This window comes from Platalea leucorodia, assembly GCF_965183815.1.
Source record: "Platalea leucorodia genome assembly, chromosome: 13".
NCBI classification, from domain to species: Eukaryota; Metazoa; Chordata; class Aves; order Pelecaniformes; family Threskiornithidae; genus Platalea; species Platalea leucorodia.
In genome coordinates, this window is record NC_138835.1 from 17,127,455 (window position 1) to 17,148,697 (window position 21,243).

The 21,243-nt window shown below is 69.2% G+C and overlaps 2 protein-coding genes across 2 annotated transcripts; one reads left to right on the forward strand and one right to left on the reverse strand.

Moving 5' to 3' along the window:
- Positions 1–803: 803 nt before the first annotated feature.
- On the forward strand, positions 804–2,788 carry LOC309596979 (WAP four-disulfide core domain protein 2-like; the record flags this gene model as incomplete). Its single annotated transcript, XM_082325785.1, is given in 4 exon segments — positions 804–941; positions 944–1,109; positions 1,349–1,483; positions 2,637–2,788. Coding segments are annotated over 4 exon segments (591 nt in total).
- A 13,170-nt stretch (positions 2,789–15,958) lies between these two features.
- Positions 15,959–16,875, reverse strand: SPINT4 (serine peptidase inhibitor, Kunitz type 4; the record flags this gene model as incomplete). Its single annotated transcript, XM_082325717.1, has 3 exons — positions 15,959–16,134; positions 16,493–16,666; positions 16,872–16,875. The coding sequence occupies 3 exons, from the start codon at positions 16,873–16,875 to the stop codon at positions 15,959–15,961; spliced, it is 354 nt and encodes a 117-aa protein (XP_082181843.1).
- Positions 16,876–21,243: the final 4,368 nt, after the last annotated feature.

Here is a 21,243-nt window from a genome sequence, read left to right on the forward strand (position 1 = left end):
AGGCCGCTTGGCTAGCTGGGCCTATCCAAACAAACCCCACCTCGGTGCTGCCAGGCACCACGAAGCATCCTGTCCCGCCGGAGAGCAGCGCCCGTGCCGCGGGAGGGGTATCCCGGAGAGCCGTCAGGCCGAGGGGGTCTGGGGTTGTAGGGCCCCTGGCACTGCCATACCCCCGAGCACCGGGCACGCAGCCAGAGCATGCTGGTGGCTCACTCCCCGCCAGCCACTCGCCCAACCGGCACTGCCAGCCAGTCTGGGCCGCATCCCTGGGGCTGTTGGAGGCTGCGAGGACAGCAGGGGCCATGGGATGAGGCTGTGGCCAGGCAGAAGGAGGTGCCGAGGCTGCCGGAGAGGCGTGGGGGAGCCCCGGGGCGGGCGCCTGCCTGGAGGCGCAGGCAGCCTGGAGGGCCCTTCAGTCGAGGAGAAAGCTGGAGGAGAACAAGTGGCTGGAACAAGAGCCGGGCGAGCGGCAGCTGCAGCTGAGCGGCTGCCCTTGTGCACGCTGCCGGCTCATCTCGGCCTCTGGACGTTGGTGACCCAGGCTGGGGGCTCCACTCGAGCTTGCGACCATGGCCGGGGTGTAGACAGGGATGGGTTGTGCCCCATCCCTGGCGCACCCACGCCTGCCGCGCTCCCCGCTGGTGGTACCAGCAGCATCCCCGTGGCCTCTGGTGGCCGAGCCCCATGCGGGGCCATGACAGCCCTGCACCCCGGCTGCCGCGGGGGCCAGGGTCTGGCATGCGGTGCACAGGGGCTGCGGCCAGCGGCGCTTGGCTGCTGTTCCTGCCAGGCAAGTTTTCGGCATGGCCGCCCGGTCTCCTCGAGGCTCCCCCTTCCTGGTCAGCAGCCAGCAGCGGCAGATACCTGATACTCAGGTTGTGCAAGCACGAAGGGGGAGCCTGGCCCTGCCCGGCCCTTGGGAGCCACCCGGAAGGCCGAGCTCTCCCGCCCGCCGGCCCCACCTGGAGAGGAGCTAAAAGGCCGGCCGGGTGGCCGCAGGCACAGCGCCGGCTCCCGCACCATGCCCAAGGCCCGCAGCATGCTCATCCTGGCGGGGCTCCTGGCTCTCTGGGCAGAGCTGCCTCCAGCATCCGCCCAGAATGTCACCAGTGAGTATGAGCGCACGGCACGGCACAGCTTGGCACGCCCCGGGCAAGCGGCCAGCATCACTCCCAGTCCCGGGGCCTGCTGGGGTGGGGGCCGGGACCGAGAGCCAGCCAGCGCCCGGCGCAGTTGGGCTCAGCAGCATCCCTGGACGCAGCCCTGGGGTTGGCGGCAGCATCTCCTCGCCCTGCTGCAGGGCCGGCAGCCCCGGCGCCCACCCACACCCTCCGCCTTTGCCTTGCAGCGAAAGCCGGCGTGTGCCCGGACCCGGCGACGGAAGCAGTGAACTGCACAGTGGGGTGCCAGTCCGATGGCGACTGCGAGAGCACCCTCAAGTGCTGCCCGGCAGCCTGCGGCAAGGCCTGCCAGAAGCCCGACGGTAACACTCCCTCCTGCTCCCGGCCCCGCTGCCCGGAGCTGGCCCTGCTGCCGTGAGCCGACAGCCCGTCCCAGCCGGCAGCACCGGTGGTCCGGGGCACAGTAGCGGCCGTGGGCTTGGGTGTCCCCTGCACGTCTGGCTGCAGTGCGGGTATTGGGGTCTGCGCGGGGACCCCGGCGGGGTCAGGGTGTGCTCCCATGGGGCAGCTTCCCAGCATGGTGCACCCTCCGCCCGGGCTCACCGGGGCTGCGCTCACCCCTTCCTCCCCCCAGCGACATGGGGGTTGAGCAGACGCCTCCGAACAACTCTGGGGCCAGTGCAGAGGGCAGGGGCCTGCGCCGCTCCCCCTTGCAGCCCTCGCTGCACGCTCAGCTTCGCTTTGGGCAGCTGCCGGGCCGGGATGTGGGCACCGTCCTGCCTCCCAGTCCCGAACCTGGGAAGAGTCTCCCAACAGCGTCATCCCCGGCCCTGCACCGGACATGGCCCCACGGGCTCACCGCGCCGGTCCTGCCGGAGAGCAGTCCCGGTAGACAGGCACAGGATTTGGGATCTCCAGCTGCAAACATGTGGATGCGAAATGGAGGCTCCAGTACCTCCATCACCACCTGCAAGGACAAAGCTGGCCCGGCTGTGCTGCAGCGGAGGATGGCATGGTGCAGAGCCAGGAGCCCAGTGCCGGTGGCAGGCAGTGGCAGGCAGCGGGACGGCAGGGCAGGGGCCCCACGCAGCCAGGGCACAGGCTGCCTGGGGGGCACGTGCCCCCCACTGAGGCCTGAGCTGAGCCCACGCCCCACAAGCACACAGCCAGGGCTGTCCACAGCGGCGGTGGGGGAAAGCGGGGCCGAGGCTGCCATCGGGGCTGTGTGCTGCAGCTGCGCGTCCTGTGCCGGCCACGCACCCCTGAGCAGGAGGCTGAGCACAGGGACCGCAGGGGACCACCATGCCACATGGCATCCCCAACATGTCCACATCGGGTCAGGCTGTGCCGATGGGCAGAGCTGTGGGGTGGGAGAGCCGCCGGCCAGCCCAGGAGTCCCTCCCCTGTGGCAGCCAGGGACCGGGGCTATGCCCACGGCTCCAGGAGCTGCAGGGCTGGCCCTGCGCCTTGTGCCAGGACCAAGGGGTCTCAGGCCATGTCCCTTCACCTTTGCAGAGAAGCCCGGCACCTGCCCACCCGTCAGTCCGGGGATCCCCATGCTGGGCGTCTGCACAAACCAGTGCAAGACGGACTCCAACTGCTCCGGGAGCCAGAAGTGCTGCAGGAACGGTTGCGGCAAGGTCTCCTGCGTGACGCCCCTCCACTGAGGTCAGTCGGACGCCCACCAACCCCAGGCATCCTGCAGCACCTTCAGCACAGCACCCATGCACCCATCCCGCTCATGGCCCTCTGCTCCCTTTGCAGGCGCAGCCGCCTCCTGCCAGCCCGGCCACAGGGAAGCTGCTGCCCGACGCGAGTCCCGCACGCCCAGGCCTTGGCCCCACACCGCTCCTCTGGCCTGGCTGCGCTCCCAGCTTGGAGCCTTCAGCCTCAGCTTCCTCTCCGGGGTCCCCTGCTTGGGATGCACCACAGCCCCCTGCACTCTCACCAATAAAGCAGCCTCTCCCTGCCATGCTTGTGGCCGCCTCTCCGTCCCGCCGCGCTCCCGGATGGGTAGGGCAGCCACTCTGCCCACTCCCAGCCACGTCCTGCCCACCACAGCTGCCACTGAGGGCTGGTGCTGGTGCTGGGGCCGCCTGGAAGGGCTGCACATGACAACTGCCAGTGCCGACTGGCTGCACCGTGTCTCCAAGGGTCCCCAGCCTGTGTCCCTGCCCAGGGCTGCCCCACGGCCCGGGCTGCCCTGGCACGTTGGCTCCTCCACCTTTGCCCAGACGTGCTCAGCACAGGGCTGTCACGGCACAGCCGCATCCACATCCCATCAGAGCAGAGCTGCTCTCTGCTCTGCAATGGCCAGGGGACGGGGAGGCTGCCAGCATGTGCTGTTGCACAAGCATCACCCAAATCCCCTCCAGCCCCGTGTGTTCCCAGCCCAGCAGTGGCGTGTCGCCCATGGCAGGAGCCCAAAGGAGCCATGGGCAGTGAAGCCCACATGCCTCTGCCCCATGCCTGCCCCATCCCTCCCCTGCCTACTCAGAGCTGGGCCCCACTCCTGCTCCTGCGCTGCCCTCCCTGGCACCTCCTGCTCCCCACAGGGCTCCTGGCGCCCCAGCCCTCCTGCACCCACCACTCTCCCACTCCCAGCCCCCAGGGCCAGAGCAATCAGTCCCACGTGCCTTTGAGGGGCCGGCACTCCCAGGGCCCCCTGCCTTTGGCGGGGGGGACAGAGCACAGCTGTCCCCCAGGGCAGAGTGAGCCCTGCACCCTGCCTGGCACAGCCCAGTGCCCAGCGCCAGTTCCCCCTCTCCCTGCAGTGTGGGTGCAGGCTGGTGCACCCTGTCTCAGCACCACAGCTCTCTGCAGCAGCTCTTCTTCTTGCTCCATGTGTGCCAGGAGGCAACCAGCGATGCTGCCCGGGCAGGACTGGGTGGATGCTGAGGACCAGGGACAGTACACTGCTCCCCTGTGTCCCATCCCTGCTCGCCATCAGGGAGCACAGGCAGTGGGGCTCCCAAGGTGCTGCTTGTCCCCTCAGCCTGGCTGCTCACGGGTCACCAGTGACCTGGAAAGTGCGCGCTGCGGGGGATGCATCAGCTGCGGGCTACGAGCCCAGCGCTGCCCCAGGAGTCTCCCCCGAGCCGGATTGTTCATGCCCAGCATTCCCACGGTCTCAATACGGTGCTGCTGTGGGAAGGAGCAGCTCAGCTTGGCCGGCCCCCACCCCAGCAGGGTTTAAATCCCGGCCAGCGGGCACAGCAGCGCGGCCTCCTGACAGCAGCACCATGCCGGGTGAGCGTACCCTCCTCCTGGTGCTCCTGGTGCTGTTTGTGGAGCTGCTGCCCACCCTGGCCGACCAGCACCGCATCGGGGACCAAGGTGCTGCCCCTGCAGTCACCCTGGCACCGCGCCAGGCCCCGCGGGGACGCTGGCCCCCCGCCGCCCTGCCTGCCCCTGGCAAAGCAGGCGAGTGCCCGGCGGCAGGGAGTGGAGCCCCACGCCCCCCCAGGCTGTACTGCCTCTCCGACCACGGCTGCCCCGGCACCGAGAAGTGCTGCCAGAGCGGGCAGGTCAGGACCTGCCTCCTCCCCACCACAGGTACCACCGGCTCCCCCCGAGAGATGCCAGCGAGGGGACCAGGCGACGGGTGGGATGCGGGTGGGAGCTAGTGGCTGTGTCGGGTGCCCCTGGTGTGAGCCCTGCTTGCTGGGCACACGGCCGCACGGAGTATCTCCCTCTGCAGAGAGCCCGGGCTACTGCCCCCGTGCAGGCAGTGCCAGCGGGGCGAGCTGTGGGACGAGCTGCCACAACGACACGGCATGCAGCCCCGGGGAGAAGTGCTGCACCCTCGGCTGCTGCGCCCGCTGCATGCGTGCTGAGCCAGGTAAGGTGGCCTGGGTGTCCCCATGCTGGGCTGAGGATGCCACGGGACAGCCCCACGGGTCCGCAGCCCCCCATCGCTCTGTGGGGGAGCCGCAGGCGCTGTGGGGCCAGGCCAGCTGCACACCAAGCCCTGAGCCTCCCCTCCCCTCCAGCCAAACCCGGCCTCTGCCCGCGGAAGCGCGCCCAGAGGAGTGCTGCCGCCTGCCCCAACCGCTGCGCTGATGACCGGGACTGCCCCGGGGACCGCAAGTGCTGCTTCTCTGGCTGCGGGCTGGCCTGTACCCCCCCGGACACAGGTACGGCCCCGCCATCCCTCCTCCCAGGGCCGGGTGCCCGCAGGCTCCGCTCCCCCCTGGGGCCAGGGCACGCCAGACCTGCATTCTGCCACCCAAGCGTGTGTGCCCCCAGCACTGCCCGTGGCTGCCCCACAGCTGCCCTGTAGCCACCCCGTGTCTACCCCGCAGCCGCACCGGTGGTAGCATGGCTCCTTCTGCCCCGCAAAGCCCAGTGTGTGCCCGGCCGTGCCACTGGACAAGCCCCAGCAGCCGTGCCTGGCCGAGTGTGCAGCCGGTGGCAGCCATCCAGGCCCCGGGGAGTGTGTGCTGCCGGCTGTGGCTCCCGGTGCCACACACCCACCCCAGGCACAGCCCTGGCCCTGTGAACCCCTGGGCAGGAGCCCTCAGGGTGCTGCAGGAAGGGATCCCCATGCCCAGCTCCTCCATGATGGATGGGTGATGGCACTGAGCGGGCGCAAGGCTGCACCCCCATCCTGCATGCCCCCATCCTGCACCCCCATCCTGCACCCCACTTGGGCTGGGTGCTGGCGGGGACCGCAGCCAGGGTTGCCCCTCACCACTCCAGCTGCCAGCTGGCATCCTGTATTGAGCTGTGACTGGTCTCACTGGGTCAGACTGGTGTGGGTGTGAGGCTGGTGGCTGAGGGCTGCTCTGGGCACTGGGAGGGAGGATGGGGGACAGGGTGGGGGCAGGATGGCGACCGAGGCTGAGCCAGGAGCAGGGCTGGGGGAAGCAGGATCCCAGCACAGCCATGGTCCCCGTTGTCACCAGGCAGCCGCCGTGCCGCAATGAAGGCTGGTGCGTGCCCCGTGGTGCTGCGGGGCTCCCTGGGACCCTGCCTGGAGCTGTGTGACACCGACAGCGACTGCCCTGGCGCTGCCAAGTGCTGCACCACTGGCTGTGGCCACATCTGCAAACCGCCCACCGAGGGTAAAGCCACCGGTGTCTCGTGGGGCCAAGAGCCCCCCTGCGTCCCCTCCCTGTCCTGTCCCAGTCTGAGCCTCCCTGGCCAGGGCTGGCACCCCCTCGGCTCTACCCACCCTCCCCAGGGGCTGCCCCTCGCCATGACCCTCGCGGGAGGCGATGGGAGCACGGGGACCCAGCTGCAGTCCCCATGGGGCAGGAGCCGGGTGAGGGGCTCACCCCCTGCAGGCACGGCAGCTCCCCCACCCCGGAGGGGTGCCCTGCCTGCAGGAGGGGAGCACTCACTCCTCCCTCTCTGCATGTGCCAGCACGGCCAGGGCTCTGTCCCCCCGCGCCTGATGGTGACCAGGCTGCCGAGTGCCTCCTCCTGTGCCTGCAGGACAAGGATTGTCCCCCCGGCCAGAAGTGCTGCCTGCGGGGCTGCAGCCAGGCGTGCGTCCCCCCGCTGCAGGGTAAGGCCACCTTCTGGGTGCCAGCAGCCCGGGGCACCCTGCAGGTCTTGTCCCTGCAGCAGGTCCAGCCTGGAGGCGACTGAGGAGGCCCAGAGTTGGGGCACCCCAGGGCCCCCCATCCCTTGGGGCGGGAGCACCCATCCTGCATTGACCACCTCATCCATCTCTTCCAGGCACAGCCTAGCCCTGGCCGGGAAGGGCTGCACCAGGAGCTGCCATTTTGGGGCAGCTCCCCACCCCGCTGCCATTGCATCCCTGTGGGTGAGCAAAGAGGTGCTGCTGCTGGCAGCACCCGCTACCCCCTGTGCCCGTCCCTGCGCCGGACTCTCTGCACCGTCAGCAAGATGGCACCAGCATTGCTCTGATGGGTCTTGGCTGGGGTGCCCAGCCGTGCTGTCGAGGGCTGCGCACAGGCAAGGCAAGGCTCTCAGCAGCCCAGGCACGGAGGCAAATCCCTGCATCCCCGTCGAGCCCAGCCGCTTCACAAATAAACCGGCACATGGCCACCTTCTGCTCTGGGTCGCCATCCCTGGGCTCTGCTGTGGGTTCCCGGGAGGCGCAGGCAGCCCTGGGCCATGCACAGGCAGGCTGGTGCAAGCAGGCACCCGGCAGCTGTCCCTGCAGGCAGGCGCGGCCCTGGGGCAGGGAGAGGCTCCCGTTTCCATGCAGGCGCCCTCCAGCCACCATCATCCCGTGGTGACCATCCTGCTGGGTCCGGGGGCCGCCCAATGTCCCCTCGGCAGTCATGGACTGGAGCGCAGAAACCAGTTCCCTCAGATTCCTTGCACCAAGGAAGGGCTCATTTGCATCCCAAAGTGTGAAAACCTGGTTGGAAAAGCAGTCACGTGTCGGGGTAGATGAAGCACCTGGACAGGGAAGGGAGCAGGGAGCAGCACCCACGTGCCAGGGGCCACAGAAGGACCCGCTCACTCCCTGGTCCCAGCCCAGTCCCGTCACCGTGCTGGGACACCAAGCTCACCCAGGACACCTCTCCCACCTCGGGGTGCCGGATCCCGAGCGGTTCCATGCACGGAGGCTACGCCCAGCTGAGCCGAGCCACAGCTGTGGGGGGGCACCATGGCGGCAGAGCCCCTCTGGCTGCTCCCGCTGCCAAGCCATGGGGTCTATCTGTGGCCCCCACCCTGGGGAGGCGAGGGGCAGAGGGGTCTGGAGGGAAACCCAGGCTGGGGTTGCAGCTGGCTGGGGCAGGGACGAGGCTGTGCCCCATGGGGGACAGCGGCTGCCTGACCCCAGCCACCCTCCCCGGCCCCATGGGTCACCCTGACCCCAAAGCGCAGCTTGGCCGGAGATAAGCGGGACGGCTGGCGGGGCGCCGGCGGGTTCTGGGAACTGCCCCTCCTCCTGCTCCTCCTGCCCATGGCATGGCCAGCCTGCCATGGCTGGCAGCCCGGCTTCAGCTGCCCCGTCACCCCGGGCACCCCTGCCAGAGACTTTAAACCCGGCCCCGGCTCAGCTCCGGACACACACGACATCCTTGGCAGCACCATGAGGCTGGGGATTTTCCTCCTCCTGGGGCTCCTCATCCTCAGGGCAGAGCCAGGCACTGCACCAGAGCAGAAAGGCGGTGAGTACCAGCAGGCAAACCCGGCAGGTGCCAGGCACAGGCACCCTGGAGTCAGCTCCTTGCACCCGGCCTCCCCGCGCCCCTGCCGTGTCCCCTCTGTCCCTGCTCAGCACATGCTGGCACTGCCTGGCACATACTGGTGGGGGCTGTGTCCCTGCGCGCCGCCCCGCTGCCTCGGGGAGCCCGCTCCCACCCCGGGCTGCAGGGGCGTGCGTGTGTGCCGCGCGCCCCCGCACCCTGCGTGCACAGCAGCTGTCAGCACCCAGGGGTGTCGTGCGTGGCAGGGGCCCTCCTGGACCCCCTGGGCACCCACGCACCGACACTGGCAGACCTGGATTTGGGAAGTCTGTGCCCGCAGAGCCCAGTGCCTGGCCTGGCGCTGAGGAGAGGTCTCAGGGCAGAGCAGGGCTGCGTGGCGAAGGCAGGAGCGAGGAGGGTGCTGGCGGGGGCAGGCAGGGGCTGGGCAGGGGACCGGGGCTCTGTGGGCCCCCGCACCTGCGGCCCCGCAGTGTCTGCGCTCTGCTCCTCACACCTCCCATCCCCTCCCCACCCCTGCATGCGGCCCCCGACCACGGGGACAGACCAGAACTCCGGCAGAGGGGCCCGGGCTGCGGGTGCCGCTTCCTGGGCACAGCCCCCCGCTGCCAGAGCCCGCCGCTGCCAGAGCCCCCCCGCTGTGGGACGATGCCGGGGGCGGTTGTGCCCGGCTGCGGTGCTGCTCTGCCCGCCTCGAGACAACGGGCGGGTTCCTTCTTTGTTTTAACCAAACAGCTGCTGTTTGGAGTGAAACCTCCCAGCAGCGTCTCTGTTTGCAGCCCAAACAGCGCGGCCCTGCCAGGAGCCGGCAAGGGCTGTTTGCAGAAACTGCTGCTCCCGCGGCATCTTCCAGCTGGCGGGCAGGAGCCGGGCACGGGTGCCAGCTGGATCTCGCCCACACCTCTGCCAAAGGCAGGGCTGCCCTGATTTTCCCAGCGTGGCCAAGATGAGCACAGGGTGCCAGGAGGAGGAGGAGGAGGAAGAAGAGGAGGAGGAGGAAGAGGAGGAGGAAGCAGCGGCAAGGAGCATGCCACTCGCAGTGAAGATGCACGGGGCAGCAGGATGCTCAGGGATGGATCCTGACCTCCAGATGGTGCTGGCTTGGTGCTGGCTTCTCCCTGGCAGGGCCAGCAACGCTCCCTGTGGCACTCACTGCCTTGTGAGGGCACACACAGCCCCGTGCCGTGCCATGCCGCGCCGTGCCACACTGCGCCGTGCTGTGCAGTGCGGATCTCGGTGTGGGTGTACGGCAGCCCCGGGGCTGTGCTGCAGGGGAATCTCCAGCCCCACTCCAGCCAGTCCCTCTCCTGCGACAGCAGCAGGGCTGCCAGCACCCCAGGCTCTGCCTGGCAGCCCTGGGCATTGCCATCGGCTGGGGACTGCCGCGCCAGTGAGGGAGGGTCCGTGTGAGCCAGGCCCCTGGCCTGGGGCCCCGAGAGGCCAAGCTCCTGCCAGGACTCTGCCCCCCAGGCTGTGCTCCCCGCTCCGGTCCCCTGTCCCCTTCAGGGGGGACCCATGCCCCACTCCCCAAGGGACGGAGGGCGAGGAGCTCTGCCGCCTGGTGCTGCCCTGACGCCGCCGTCCCACCGCAGGGGAGCCCCAGAAGCCGGGGAGGTGCCCACGGGACTTCACGCGTTGCCTGCGCCTGGAGCCCCCGCTCTGCACCAACGACTCCAGCTGCCCTGGCTGGCACAAGTGCTGCCCCCGGGAGTGCCGGCTCCGCTGCACCCCCCCGGCAGAAGGTACGGCACCGCGGCACGGCCACCGGCACCACCTCTGTACCAGGGCAGCCGGCACCCTTCTCCCCTGTCCCTGTCCCCATCCTTGTGCCATCCCCATTGCCACAGAGCAGCTCTCCACACGCTGCTAGCAGCCTCCTGCCCATGGCTCCCAAGGCCGACATGGGGCATGTGGAGGGGTCCGGGATGGGGCACGTGGCGGGGTCCAGCCAGGGTCAGGCAGAGCGGTCTGGCAGGGGCAGGCAGAGCGGTCCCACAGGGACAGGATTCCTGGTGCTGCTCTGGGACGCCGCTGGCGCAGCCTCACCTCTCGGCCCCACGCCAATCGGTGTTACAGAGAAACCCGGCGCCTGCCCGGCAGCGGCCCCTGAGGGTCTCCTTTACCCCTGCTCCTTCCCCTGTCTGGAGGACAAGGACTGCCTGGGAGCGCAGAAGTGCTGCCCGCTGGGCTGCGGCCCTGCCTGCCTGGAGCCGGTGCAGGGTAAGGCCTCCACGGGGGCCAGCTGGGAGCGCGGCAGCAGGAGAGCCCCAGCTCACGTGGGGCAGCCGCAAGGCCCCTCCGTGCTGTCGACATCTGCCACCTCCCTGCTGCCATGGGTCCCTGGGGCAGCCGCACGCCGCTTCCCCTACACCGGCAGCTCCTGGCAGCTGCCAGGGAAAGAAACCCAATGCCAGGACACGGCTGCTGGGCGCTGGGCATGTGCGGACCATGGCAAGGGGCCAGGGAGCCCCGGGGCAGGCAGGGCAGCCAGCTGGGGATGCTGAAGCTTCACGTCTGCTCTGCTCTGCCAGACCAGCCCAAACCTGGGGAGTGCCCTGCGGCACAGCCAGGGCCGGCGGGGCCATGCCGGGAGCAGTGCCGAGGCGACAGCGACTGCCCCAATGCACAGAAATGCTGCAACAGCAGCTGTGGCCACCAGTGCCTGCCAGCAGCCTCAGCCGGTGAGAACGGACGGGATGGGCAGTACAGGCAGGGCCGTGGTTCGGGGACCAGGGGTGATGCTGTGGGGCTGCAGCCGCCCCGAGGCACAGAGCTGTGGCAGAACAGGGGCCCCCTTGCCCCATGCTCACCAGGGTGGGCTCTGCCAGGGCTGGCAGGAGAGCCGCTGCCTGTCCCCGACCTCTTGCTGCTATCCCCAGTGAAACCTGGTGCCTGCCCCACCAGCCCCCCGCCGGGCACCGACCCACTGTGCCAGGAGCCCTGCGCCCAGGACACCGACTGCCCTGGCAGTGCCAAGTGCTGCGCCCTCGCCTGTGGGCTCACCTGCCTGGCCCCGCTGCATGGTGAGCCTGGTTGTGCCAGGGGCCAGCGCCACCCCCACCCCGCACCCTCCCCGTGCCAGGGCCTCCTGCCAATGTGGTGCCACGGGGGGTGAGCGCTGCCGGCAGGGCTGCGGCTTCAGCCATGCACCAGCATTGCCCGGACACACGCACAGGGGGACACAGTGCTCAGGGCTGTGGTGCCACCGGGGCATTACACGCGACAGGCAGAGAGGGGCTGGGGTGGGGACCCACTGCACAGCACCCAGGTGGGTGCTGGGGAGGGAAGGGGACAGTAAGGCCACCATCCTGCTCTCACCTCCTCCCTGCCGGTACTGCTGGCCGGGCCCTGCTCCGCGGCACAGAGGACGCCAGCCCTGCCCCAGCCACCCCACAGCCACACCACCAGCAGAGGTGCCGCCAGGACCAGGACTGTTCGCCGTCCGAGGTGTGCTGTCACCAGTGGTGCAGCCGGGAGTGCCATGCACACGGCCAAGGTGAGCATGGCAGGAGCCGCCCCAGAGCTTCGACAGCTCTGCCCACCCTGGTCCCCACGGCTGTGCCTCTGAGCGGTGCTGGGAGCTGAGGGGACAGGGACCCTGGCGAAGCGGAAGGGAAGGGCTGCAGGGACCCACCTGGGCTGGGACCCCTGGGGACCTGCACCCTGGCCACCTCGGGTGTGGAGCGGGGCTGGGTGGGAGCACAGGACTGACAGACGGGACGGATGTGTCCCAGTCCCTGCTGGCATTCCTGGCCCTAAATGCAGCTGCAAGCCGTTTGCCTCTCAGGGGCCCCCACGGCTGCGCCAGCCTGGCAGGAGGGGACGAGGTGCCAGAGCAACGGAGACTGTGGCAGTGGGGACACGTGCTGCAGCGGCCAGTGCACGTGGTTGTGCAGCACTGAGCACCAAGGGGGGACATGGGGGGCGGCTGAATCTGGCGAGCCATGGGGGCAAGGGCGGCTCCTCTCCGCAGCCCCCGTGCCCCTGGGCGGAGGGGTCTGGTGCCAGCCCCGTGGTTCCCGAGGGAGGAGATGCTGCAGTGTTGCCGCAGGGCAGGGCTGTGCTGCGGTGCCTGCTGCGCCTGGGGCCACGGTGCCAGGGGGGCTGCGGTGCCGAGGCAGCTGCATGCCCCGTGGGGGTGGCCGGGCTGCAGTGTGGGTCCGTGGAGCCATCCCAGGGGCACCGTAGCCACCCCATGCCATGCGCTGCAGAGAAGGCTGGCTTCTGCCCGGCCCGTGCCGGGCTGTTCCCCAGTTACGACTGTAGAGCCTGGTGCCAGCAGGACACCGAGTGCCCTGGCAAGGAGAAGTGCTGCCTGCACGGCTGTGACTACATCTGCCTGCCCCCATCCCAAGGTGTGAGCCGCTCGGCCCCGCACCGGGCAGGGCAGGGAAGCAGCGGGCAGGGGTCCCTCCCCCAGCTGCGGGGGCTGCAGGTCTGGGAGGAGGAGGCCCGCCATCGCCCCCCGCACTCCCAGCCCCGCTGCCTCCTGCCCCCCAGAGAAACCGGGCATCTGCCCCCTGGCCGAGGAGGTGCCGACTGCCGTGGCCCCATGCGGCGCTGCCTGCGCTGGGGATTGGCAATGCCCGGGGGCTGAGAAGTGCTGCGGCAGCAAATGTGGCCACGTGTGCTTGGCCCCTGAACGAGGTGAGGAGACAGTCACCGGGATGGCAGTGCCACATGCTGCCGGACACACTGGGAAACCTCCTGCGGGGCAGGATGTGGGGCGGTGCTGCCGCAGGGCAGGCTCAGAGCCCCTGGGGCACAGCCATCAGTGTGCCCTGAGGCTCTGGGAAGGCGGGTGCCCACAGCGCGGCAAGGTGCTTGCCCCTGCCCCTGCTGCCCCTTCCCGCCCCTCTCAGACAAACCCGGTGAGTGCCCGAAGGTGAGGCCACGGCAGACGCCGGAGCTGTGCGTGGAGGAGGACTCCTGCACCCACGACAGGGACTGTCCCCGGCAGGAGAAGTGCTGCTTCTCCGGCTGTGCCATGCACTGCGCCCGCCCTGCCAGAGGTGAGCGCTGGCAGCCCAGCCACTGGCATGGGGCAGCAGCGCACGAGCGAGGCTGGGACGCGTGGGGACCCCGCACCCTCGCCTGGCTCCCCTCCACCCGCAGAGCACCCCGGGGAGTGCCCTCGGGCAGAGCCGTGCTGGGACCCCCGGCGCAGGCACGGGAGCCGGTGCCTGGATGACAGCGTCTGCCGGCGAGAGGAGAAGTGCTGTGACACCGGCTGCGGCTGGGAGTGCATGGCCGTGCCCAGAGGTAGTGGGAGCAGCCTGCCCGGGGGGAGCTGGCCGCCAGCACCCCAGGGTGGCTGGGTGACAGTGGGTCGCTGTGCCCCTGCAGAGAGCTGGGACAGGGCCGGCGGCCAGTGCGCAGAGGAGTGCGAGGCCGACTCGCAGTGTCCCCGGGGACAGAGGTGCACCAGCACCGGCTGCGGCCGCATCTGCATGGACATCCCTGGAGGTGAGAGCCAGCCAGGCCCCCTAGGAGCCGTGTGGGGCTGCCCTGGGGTGCCCCACGGTGGGGTGCCCCCAGCCGGGTGCTTGCCTTGCAGGCAGAGTGGGGGTGTGCCCCATCCCCAGCGAGGGGGGAACGTGCCTGGACCTGTGCAGCTTCGACGAAGAGTGTCCCTGGGGCCACAAGTGCTGCAGCAATGGCTGTGGCCACGTCTGCATGCCAGCCTCTCTGCAAGGTCAGCCCCTTGCACTGGGGCGCGGGTCCCCCTGCCCAGCTGAGTCCAGTGGGGATGAAGCCTGGGGTCCCCCCAGCACCGTCCCTACAGGGGCATTCTGGTCCTCCCTCCCCACTGAGGACCCTGCGCCATCACCGCGCTGGAGCTCCATGCCAGGGGCTGCCGAGGTGGCCGTGCCCGCAGGATCCTGCGCCCTCCCCGCTCCAGGGACATGATCTGCCCCCGTCCTTCTTTCCACACCTCCCCCTCTTTCCATGCACGTGATGAGCACGCACAGCCTCAGCTCAGAGCCGCCACATGACTGTCCTCTCCTGCCCACAGAGAGCGACGCCGCGGTTGTGCCGCAGCACCGTGCCGAGCGGTGCGCAGAGGAGTGTGAGGCCGACTCACAGTGTCCCTGGGGACAGAGGTGCACCCGCACCAGCTGCGGCCGCGTCTGCGCGGACATCCCCAGAGGTGAGATGCAGCTCAGCCAGCCACGGCCCAGGCGTTGCCCCGGGAGCCATGGGGTGCCCCCAGCCGGGTGCCCCATGGTGTGGTGCTCTGCCTTGCAGGCAGAGAGGGAGCGTGCCCCATCCCCAGGGGCCGCGGGATGTGCCTGGAGCTGTGCAGCCTTGACGAGGAGTGTCCCTGGGGCCACAAGTGCTGCAGCAACGGCTGCGGCCATGTCTGCACACGGGTGCCTGGTGGTAAGGGGGCTCAGGGCCACTGAGCTGGGGCCAGCACCAGGGCACGCAGGGTGCCAGCCAGACTTGCACGAGGAGCACAGCCCTCAGCACATTGCTGGCTCGGCATCGCCACAGGGCCTGCTCCTGCTGCTGCGCCATTGCTCTGCTCCTGGAAGAGACACGCTTTTAGGGCGAGGGGACCTGCAGGGATGCGGAGCGGGAGGAAGCTCTTTCCAGAGCCGGCCGTGCTCAGCTGCAGCCATGGCCACTGGTCCCTTGTCCCCACAGCCTCGGGGCTCCCTAAAAGCACGTCCTCCTTTTCAGATGCTGTGTGACAGGAGAGCAGCAGCTCCGCAGCAGGAAGACACCTTCGTTAAGGGACACAGGGTAGTCACGGGCCCCAGCTGGTCTGTCCCCTCCCACCACCTCCAGCAATAAAGCACGTGCGTGGCCACCTCCAGCCATCCCCAAGTCTCAGCAGCACCAGGCTGGCCACACCAGGCCCTGGGGCGGCCCCTTGTGTTCCGGGAACAGCCCCAGCATCACCCTGGGTTCACCGGCGAAGGGATGGTCCCACCAGGGCTGGGGCCAGGAGGCTCAGCCCACACCAGGGTTGGCACCACAGGGCCAGCAATGCAGTGCAGGCACAGCCCCAGGTCTGGGGCAGGCTGCAGGACAGGCACCACCCCAGACATCCATTGACACAGGGGCCATTTCTCCTCCATTAGGTTGCTTTAGCTCCCAGCCAGGTCATGTCAGCAGCTTGAGGGCAGAGCCGGGGCTGGGAGCCCATCCAGAGGGGCAAGCCCTGGGGCCGCCATGCGTGCTGCTGAAGGCGCCCACCGCCCGGTCCAGGCAAGGGGCAGCCCAGAGGGACGGGCACTGCCTACTCCTGCCCGTGCGGGCAGGAAGGACAAGACCCAGACGTGCTCATCCAAGGACCTGTCCTTATATTGAAGTGTCACAGCCCCAGGGGAGGACTGGGGTCCTCCAGCCAGGCACCACAGCACAGGAGGGAGCAGCCATGCTGCCACGGGTACATGTCCCTGCCCTCGGGCTGGCAAGCATCCCCAGGCAAGCCACAGCCCCCGGCACGGCCGCCCTGGGCAGCAGCGCTCGTTGCTGCCAGCCCTGCGAGGAACAGCTCCCTGCAGGGACAGGGATGTGGCTGCCAGCAGCAGCTTCCCCCAGGCAGGGGCCATGCAGAGGCCACCGCGCTCCCCGGGCCAGCGCTACTGGGAACATGGCACTGACAGACAGCGGGTCAGGAGCGGGGCCAGGCTGGCCATTGCCGGGGGCATGAGCAGCTGCCGGCTGCAGCACACGGCATGTGGCACACGGCTAGTTACCGACGTGGGAGCACGCCTGGAAGCACTCGCCCTTGGTCTCGAAGTTATTCCTATTGCCGCCGCAGCCGCCATAGATGAACTCCTCACACTGCTGGCTGGAGGCGTTGAAGAAGAAGCGGCGGAAGAGCGCCTTGCAGCTCCCACAGACAGAGGGCAGATAGCAGAAATCTGCGCAGTCCGAGGGGGACAGGCTGAGCCGGGGACAGGATGGGGACGCCGCCAGGCTTGGCGCTCCCAGGGCCCTCGGAGAAGTCTGCACAGCTCTGGTCCCCTCTTGCCACCGAACCCTTCCCGGTGGCAGGCAGCTCTGCGCCCGCCTGCCCCATGGCCCCAAGCACCAGCAGCCCAGGTGCTTCGCCGCTGCACAGCGTGGTGCCCCCCTGGGGTCTGCAGGACCCGGCAAGAGCTCAGCAGCACCCCAGGGAACCCCCTTCCCTGTTTGCTTGGCTCACCCCTCCTGTCACCCGCCCCTGTGCTCACCACGACACCGCTCTAGAGCCCCACCACCGCGGCACCGAGCCCTCACCCAGCACCGGCTCCTGGCACGTGTAGCCGCACTTGCTGGGGCAGCACTTGGTGGCACCGGGGCAGCCGGCGTCACCAGTGCAGTGGGAGCAGGAGGCGTTCCTGCGGCAGGCACCACAGTCCTCATCCAGCGGGTCCTCCACCTCCGGGATGTGGTAGCAGTACCCAGGCTTCGCTGTGGGACACAGCGGCCAGGACACTGGGGAGGGCTGCAGAGCGGGGGGCTGAGCAGCCCCCCAGTGCCCCAGGGCCGGACCCCAATCGCGCGCAGCCCCATGTCCCCCCAGATGCCCGGCACCACCCGGAGCAGCAGGGAGTACCGGGCGGCAGCAGCACCCGGGAGCATCCCTGTCCCCGGGACGTGCCCTGGGCGCACTCACCCATCCTCGGCTCCTCTCTTCCAGCCGTGCGCAGGGCCGGGTCAGACCATGCGGTAAAGGGCAGCAGGGCTGCGAGGAGGAGGAGGAGGAGGCATCCGGGAGGCAGCTCCATGGTGCTCTGGGCAGCTGGGTCTGGGCCCTGGGTGCGGCGGGCTGGGATTTAAGGTGTGCTGGTGGGGCGGAGGGAGCAGGGCTGGTGCCCAAGCCTGGCTAATTGCTGCCATGTGGGTAACGAGCCGCACCCATGCAGGGCCCAGCCTCCCTGGTGGCATCTCGGCCACAGCCCTCAAGCTGGGGGGACCGGTAGGACGGGACAGCTTCTCCAGCACAGCCCACAGGGAGCCCAGCCAGGTGGCAGCAGCAGCATGCCCAGGCTGGGCTGGGGGCACTGGCCGCACCCGCCCGCAGACCCCTGGGGACCAGCTGGTGATGGGTACAGGCAGGGGGAGGTCAGCGCCGGCCTCTCCGCTACCAGTGAGTGTGGTGGTGCTGTGCCAGGGCGCAGAAAGCTGCCGGCTCTGGCACAGCCATCAGCTAGGGAAGGGTCTGGGGCACCACGCACTGCGGTGCTGCTCTCCCTGCAGTGCAGGTCCTCAGCGAAAGGCTGCTCAAGAGTCATGTGGGGGACGCTCCCCTTCTTCTCCCAGGTTTGACGGAAGGCATCCCGGGTGGGACAGTCCCACGAATGGGGCTGAGCCCGTGGGTACCACCTCTCGTGCCGGCCACCGGTGCTGCGGAAGGGAGGTCCCATGGGACAGTGATGCTCCTATCCCCTTCCCGCCCCGCAGGCACCATGGGCCCTTTGCTGCCCACCTCATCACCCTCTCCCATTTTGGGGCCATCCCCTTCACCCGCTCCCTTCCTGGGGGACTGCCTGCGCAGAGCTGTGCCCTGTCCCGCCCAGCAGCCCCCTGCTCCCGGCAGCGGGTTGGGGTGCGGTGGCTGCATTGCACCGGTGCGAGGGGCATCCCCTGGGGACGGGACACAGCTCGCAGCCTGCCCCGTGCCTGGTCGAGGGTCAGACCCACGGCAGCGCAGGGCTCCCGGCGCTGGACTGGGTGGCAGGCGGGTTCCCGGCATCCCACCAGCACCCGTGGGCGGGCGTGGGGTTAAACCTGCCAAAAGGAGGGAGAAACAGTTTAAGCTGTTCCCATTCAGAATGAATAATTGTCTTCCTAATTACTGCTGTAATTACTGTCCCAAGGGGGAAGCAGAGGGCGAGGAAAGCTCCGTGGGGAGAGGCCAGGAAAGTTGCACCCAGGGTGGGGTTTGGAGGGAGGTGCCACGACCCGCCCGTGCCCCACCACAGCTTTTCCCTGTCTCCTCTGCATCCCCAGGACGGAGACCGCAGCAGTGTCCCCGGCGTGGGGCACGGCAACGTGGCAAAGCTTGAGCGGGGCGGGAGCAAAGCCAGAGGGACATGCCAGTGGGAATCAGGCGGCGCAGGGTCAGGGCAGGTGGTGGGAAGGGGACCCCTGCACGGGGACCACGGTGGTCCCGGGGCCGCAGCTCGACAGCCACCCTCGGCATGTGTCCCACAACCTTGAGGTGTCCAGAACACTCCCGGTGGCACTGAAACTCCCAGCCCCACACCCCGCAGGAGGGCAGGGCCACGGCACCAAAATCCACCAGGGCTACATTTTTCCCTGCTGTCTCTCCACGGTATCTCAGCCGCTCGGGTGATCATTGTAACGACTGACATCATCTTCCAGAGGAGCCCCTGCTGTCCCTGCACCGGCAGTAACGCCATGGCCAAGGCACGGGGATGCCGCGGTGGACACAGGAGCCGGTTCCGGGGGCGCTGGGGTTCGGGGCACTGCAGGGCACGGGGGGGGCTGCTTCCAGGCAGATGTTGGGGTTGCACGCAACAGAAAACCACGCCCCACGGGGGACCCGTGTCCGTGACCCCTGCCCTGCCCTACTGCCGTGTCCAGCTCATGCAGCCGGGGACGCGCAGCGTGAGTAATGGGGCACAGCCGCACAGGGCAGAGCTGCCGGCCACACCATGGTGGAAATAGTGACCAGGGCAGCCCGGCCCAGGGAGCACCCAGGAATGTGGCACCTCCCAGGGCGGGCACGGAGCGGGGACAGGGAGGGGACAGGGATGATGGTCTGCCTGGCCTGGGTGTGCAGCAGGAGAGGGGCTGGGGGAGCCGAGGGGCAGAACAGGTCTCCCGGGCCGCGGCATGTCCTGGCTGGCCCCGCACGGAGCCCGCTGGCCTGTCAGGACCGACGCTCCCCGGGGCTGACACAAGCCGGGCATTGTCCCCACTGCCGACCCAGGGACAGGGACAGGGACAGGGATAGCCCCTGTGGGGAGTGGGGATGCCCTGGCACAGTGGAGCCAGTGCTCCCTGCTGCTCCTCGCAGTACTGTGTGCTCCCGGGACAGGTTATCCTGCCTGCACGTCACCTCCATCCCGCACGCGGGGACACACTGGGAGAGGGTCCCCATGTAGCCGGCTGCTGGCAAGTGTGTGGTGCTAGCCAGCCAGCCTGGACTGCGGATGGGCACACACAGTTTAGATGGCACATGCACATGGAGCATGGATCGCACACACACGCACACGTGTCCACACCTGGCCTGCTTGGATTGTACGTGCGCACGCACACGTACACACACACGCACGTGCAGGCAGCCAAGCATGCCGGAGCCCTCCTGCCTTTCCCACGGACGGGTGCTCCCGGAAGGGAGCCGGCAGGGAAAGCCCCGGCAGCTCCGGTGCCTCCATCCTTGCGACACGCTGCACCAGCAGACCCATCTGCTGCGCTTCCCACCCATGGCTCTGCCTGTGCACAGAGCCACACGGCAATCGCTCGGGCCCTGGCTCTCCTGGGGGACCCCGAAGCTGCCCCCAACACCGTGCTGGGCCACAGGCTGCACCGGCGGCAGGGGCTGTCCCAGGAGCTGCTGCCTGTCCCTGGGGCTGCACCGTGCCAGCGCCACGTGGGGCTGCAGACCGGTCTGCTGGTGCAGTGAGTTGCAAGGATGGAGGCACCGGAGCCAGCGGGGCTTTCCCTGTCAGCTCCTTCCGGGAGCGCCTGTCCCTGGGGCCGGGTGGGCACCGGCTGGCCGGGAGGTGCGGGGCCAAGGGGCCTGTGGCAGCGCGGGACTGTGGACCGTGTCCGGTCACAGGACGTCCCTCGGGAGCCAGCGATTGTTCCCAGGGGCAGAACAATGCCCGGAGATCTGCCAGGGCACCACGGGCCGCTCCACAGCGCCCGGCCGGGGAGCCACCTCCACTGCCTCGGCAGGACCAGCCCCACGCCGGGGTCCCCCAGCCCCTTGTTGCCGCCTGTACCTGTCCCCTGCAGCGGGAAGCTGCACCAGCTGCTCTTGTCTTGTGGCACAGCATGGCGTGGCACAGCACAACGCAGCACGGCACAGCTCTCAGGGCTGCACAGAGCCCAGCGCTGAGCAGCAGCACCTTCGTGCCTCCCCGCGTGGCTCGTCCAGCAGCAGCAGCCTGCAGGAGGGAGGGGACGGGGGGGTTCACGCTCAGACGGAGCGTGCCGGGTGCTGGGGCACGGACCAGGTCACTGGAACCAACCTCCAGCCCCGAGAGCATTTAAACCCCTGCCTGGACAGGCAGCCCCTGCGCCATGCAGCTGCTGTCGCTGCTCCTGCTCCTGGGGCTCTGCTGCCTCTGGGCCCGGCTGGTGTCCACAGGTGAGCACGGGGTGGGCACGGGGCGGGCGCGGGGAGCCGGCAGGACGGCGCTGCATGAGGATGTGCAGCCGCATCATAGGGACGAGAGCAGCCATGGCCAGGGTGCAGCGCCCCACACAGCAGTGCCATCTCCCCACACATCCTTGCACACTGCAGAAGCGATCAGCAAACCCCCCAACAGCTCCCCTGGGAGGGGTGCCTGGGGTCTTGGGAGCCCTCACCCCCAGGGCCCCGCTGTGGGGCCAACGGCTGCGCCCCGGCATGCCCCGAAGGGAGGGCTTGGGACATGGATGCTCCTGTCTCTCCCCAGGATTCACCTAGCCCCCACCTGGACCCGGACCAAGGACCCAGTGTGTGCAGCCACCCCGCACCAGACAGCCAGACAGCCAGACAGCTGGCCATGGGGGGATCCATCAGCTGCTGGATAAGCACCCGTCGCCCTGATCCCACCTCCACCCTCTCACCCTCAGCTCCGTGCTGAGCACGGGGGGCTCTGTGCCCCTGCACCCCCCAGTAAACCCAGTCTGTGATGAACGCTAGCTGGCTCCTGCTCTGTCAGTCTCCTGGTGAGCCCCCGCCGGCCTCCGTGGGACCTTCAGCTTCTGCGGGAGGGATGGGGTCCCGGGCAGGGCATGTGCCACCGCAGCCGGCGGGTCCCCAGGGACCTGCTCGCAAGTCCTGCCCAAACTCCACAGGTCCATCC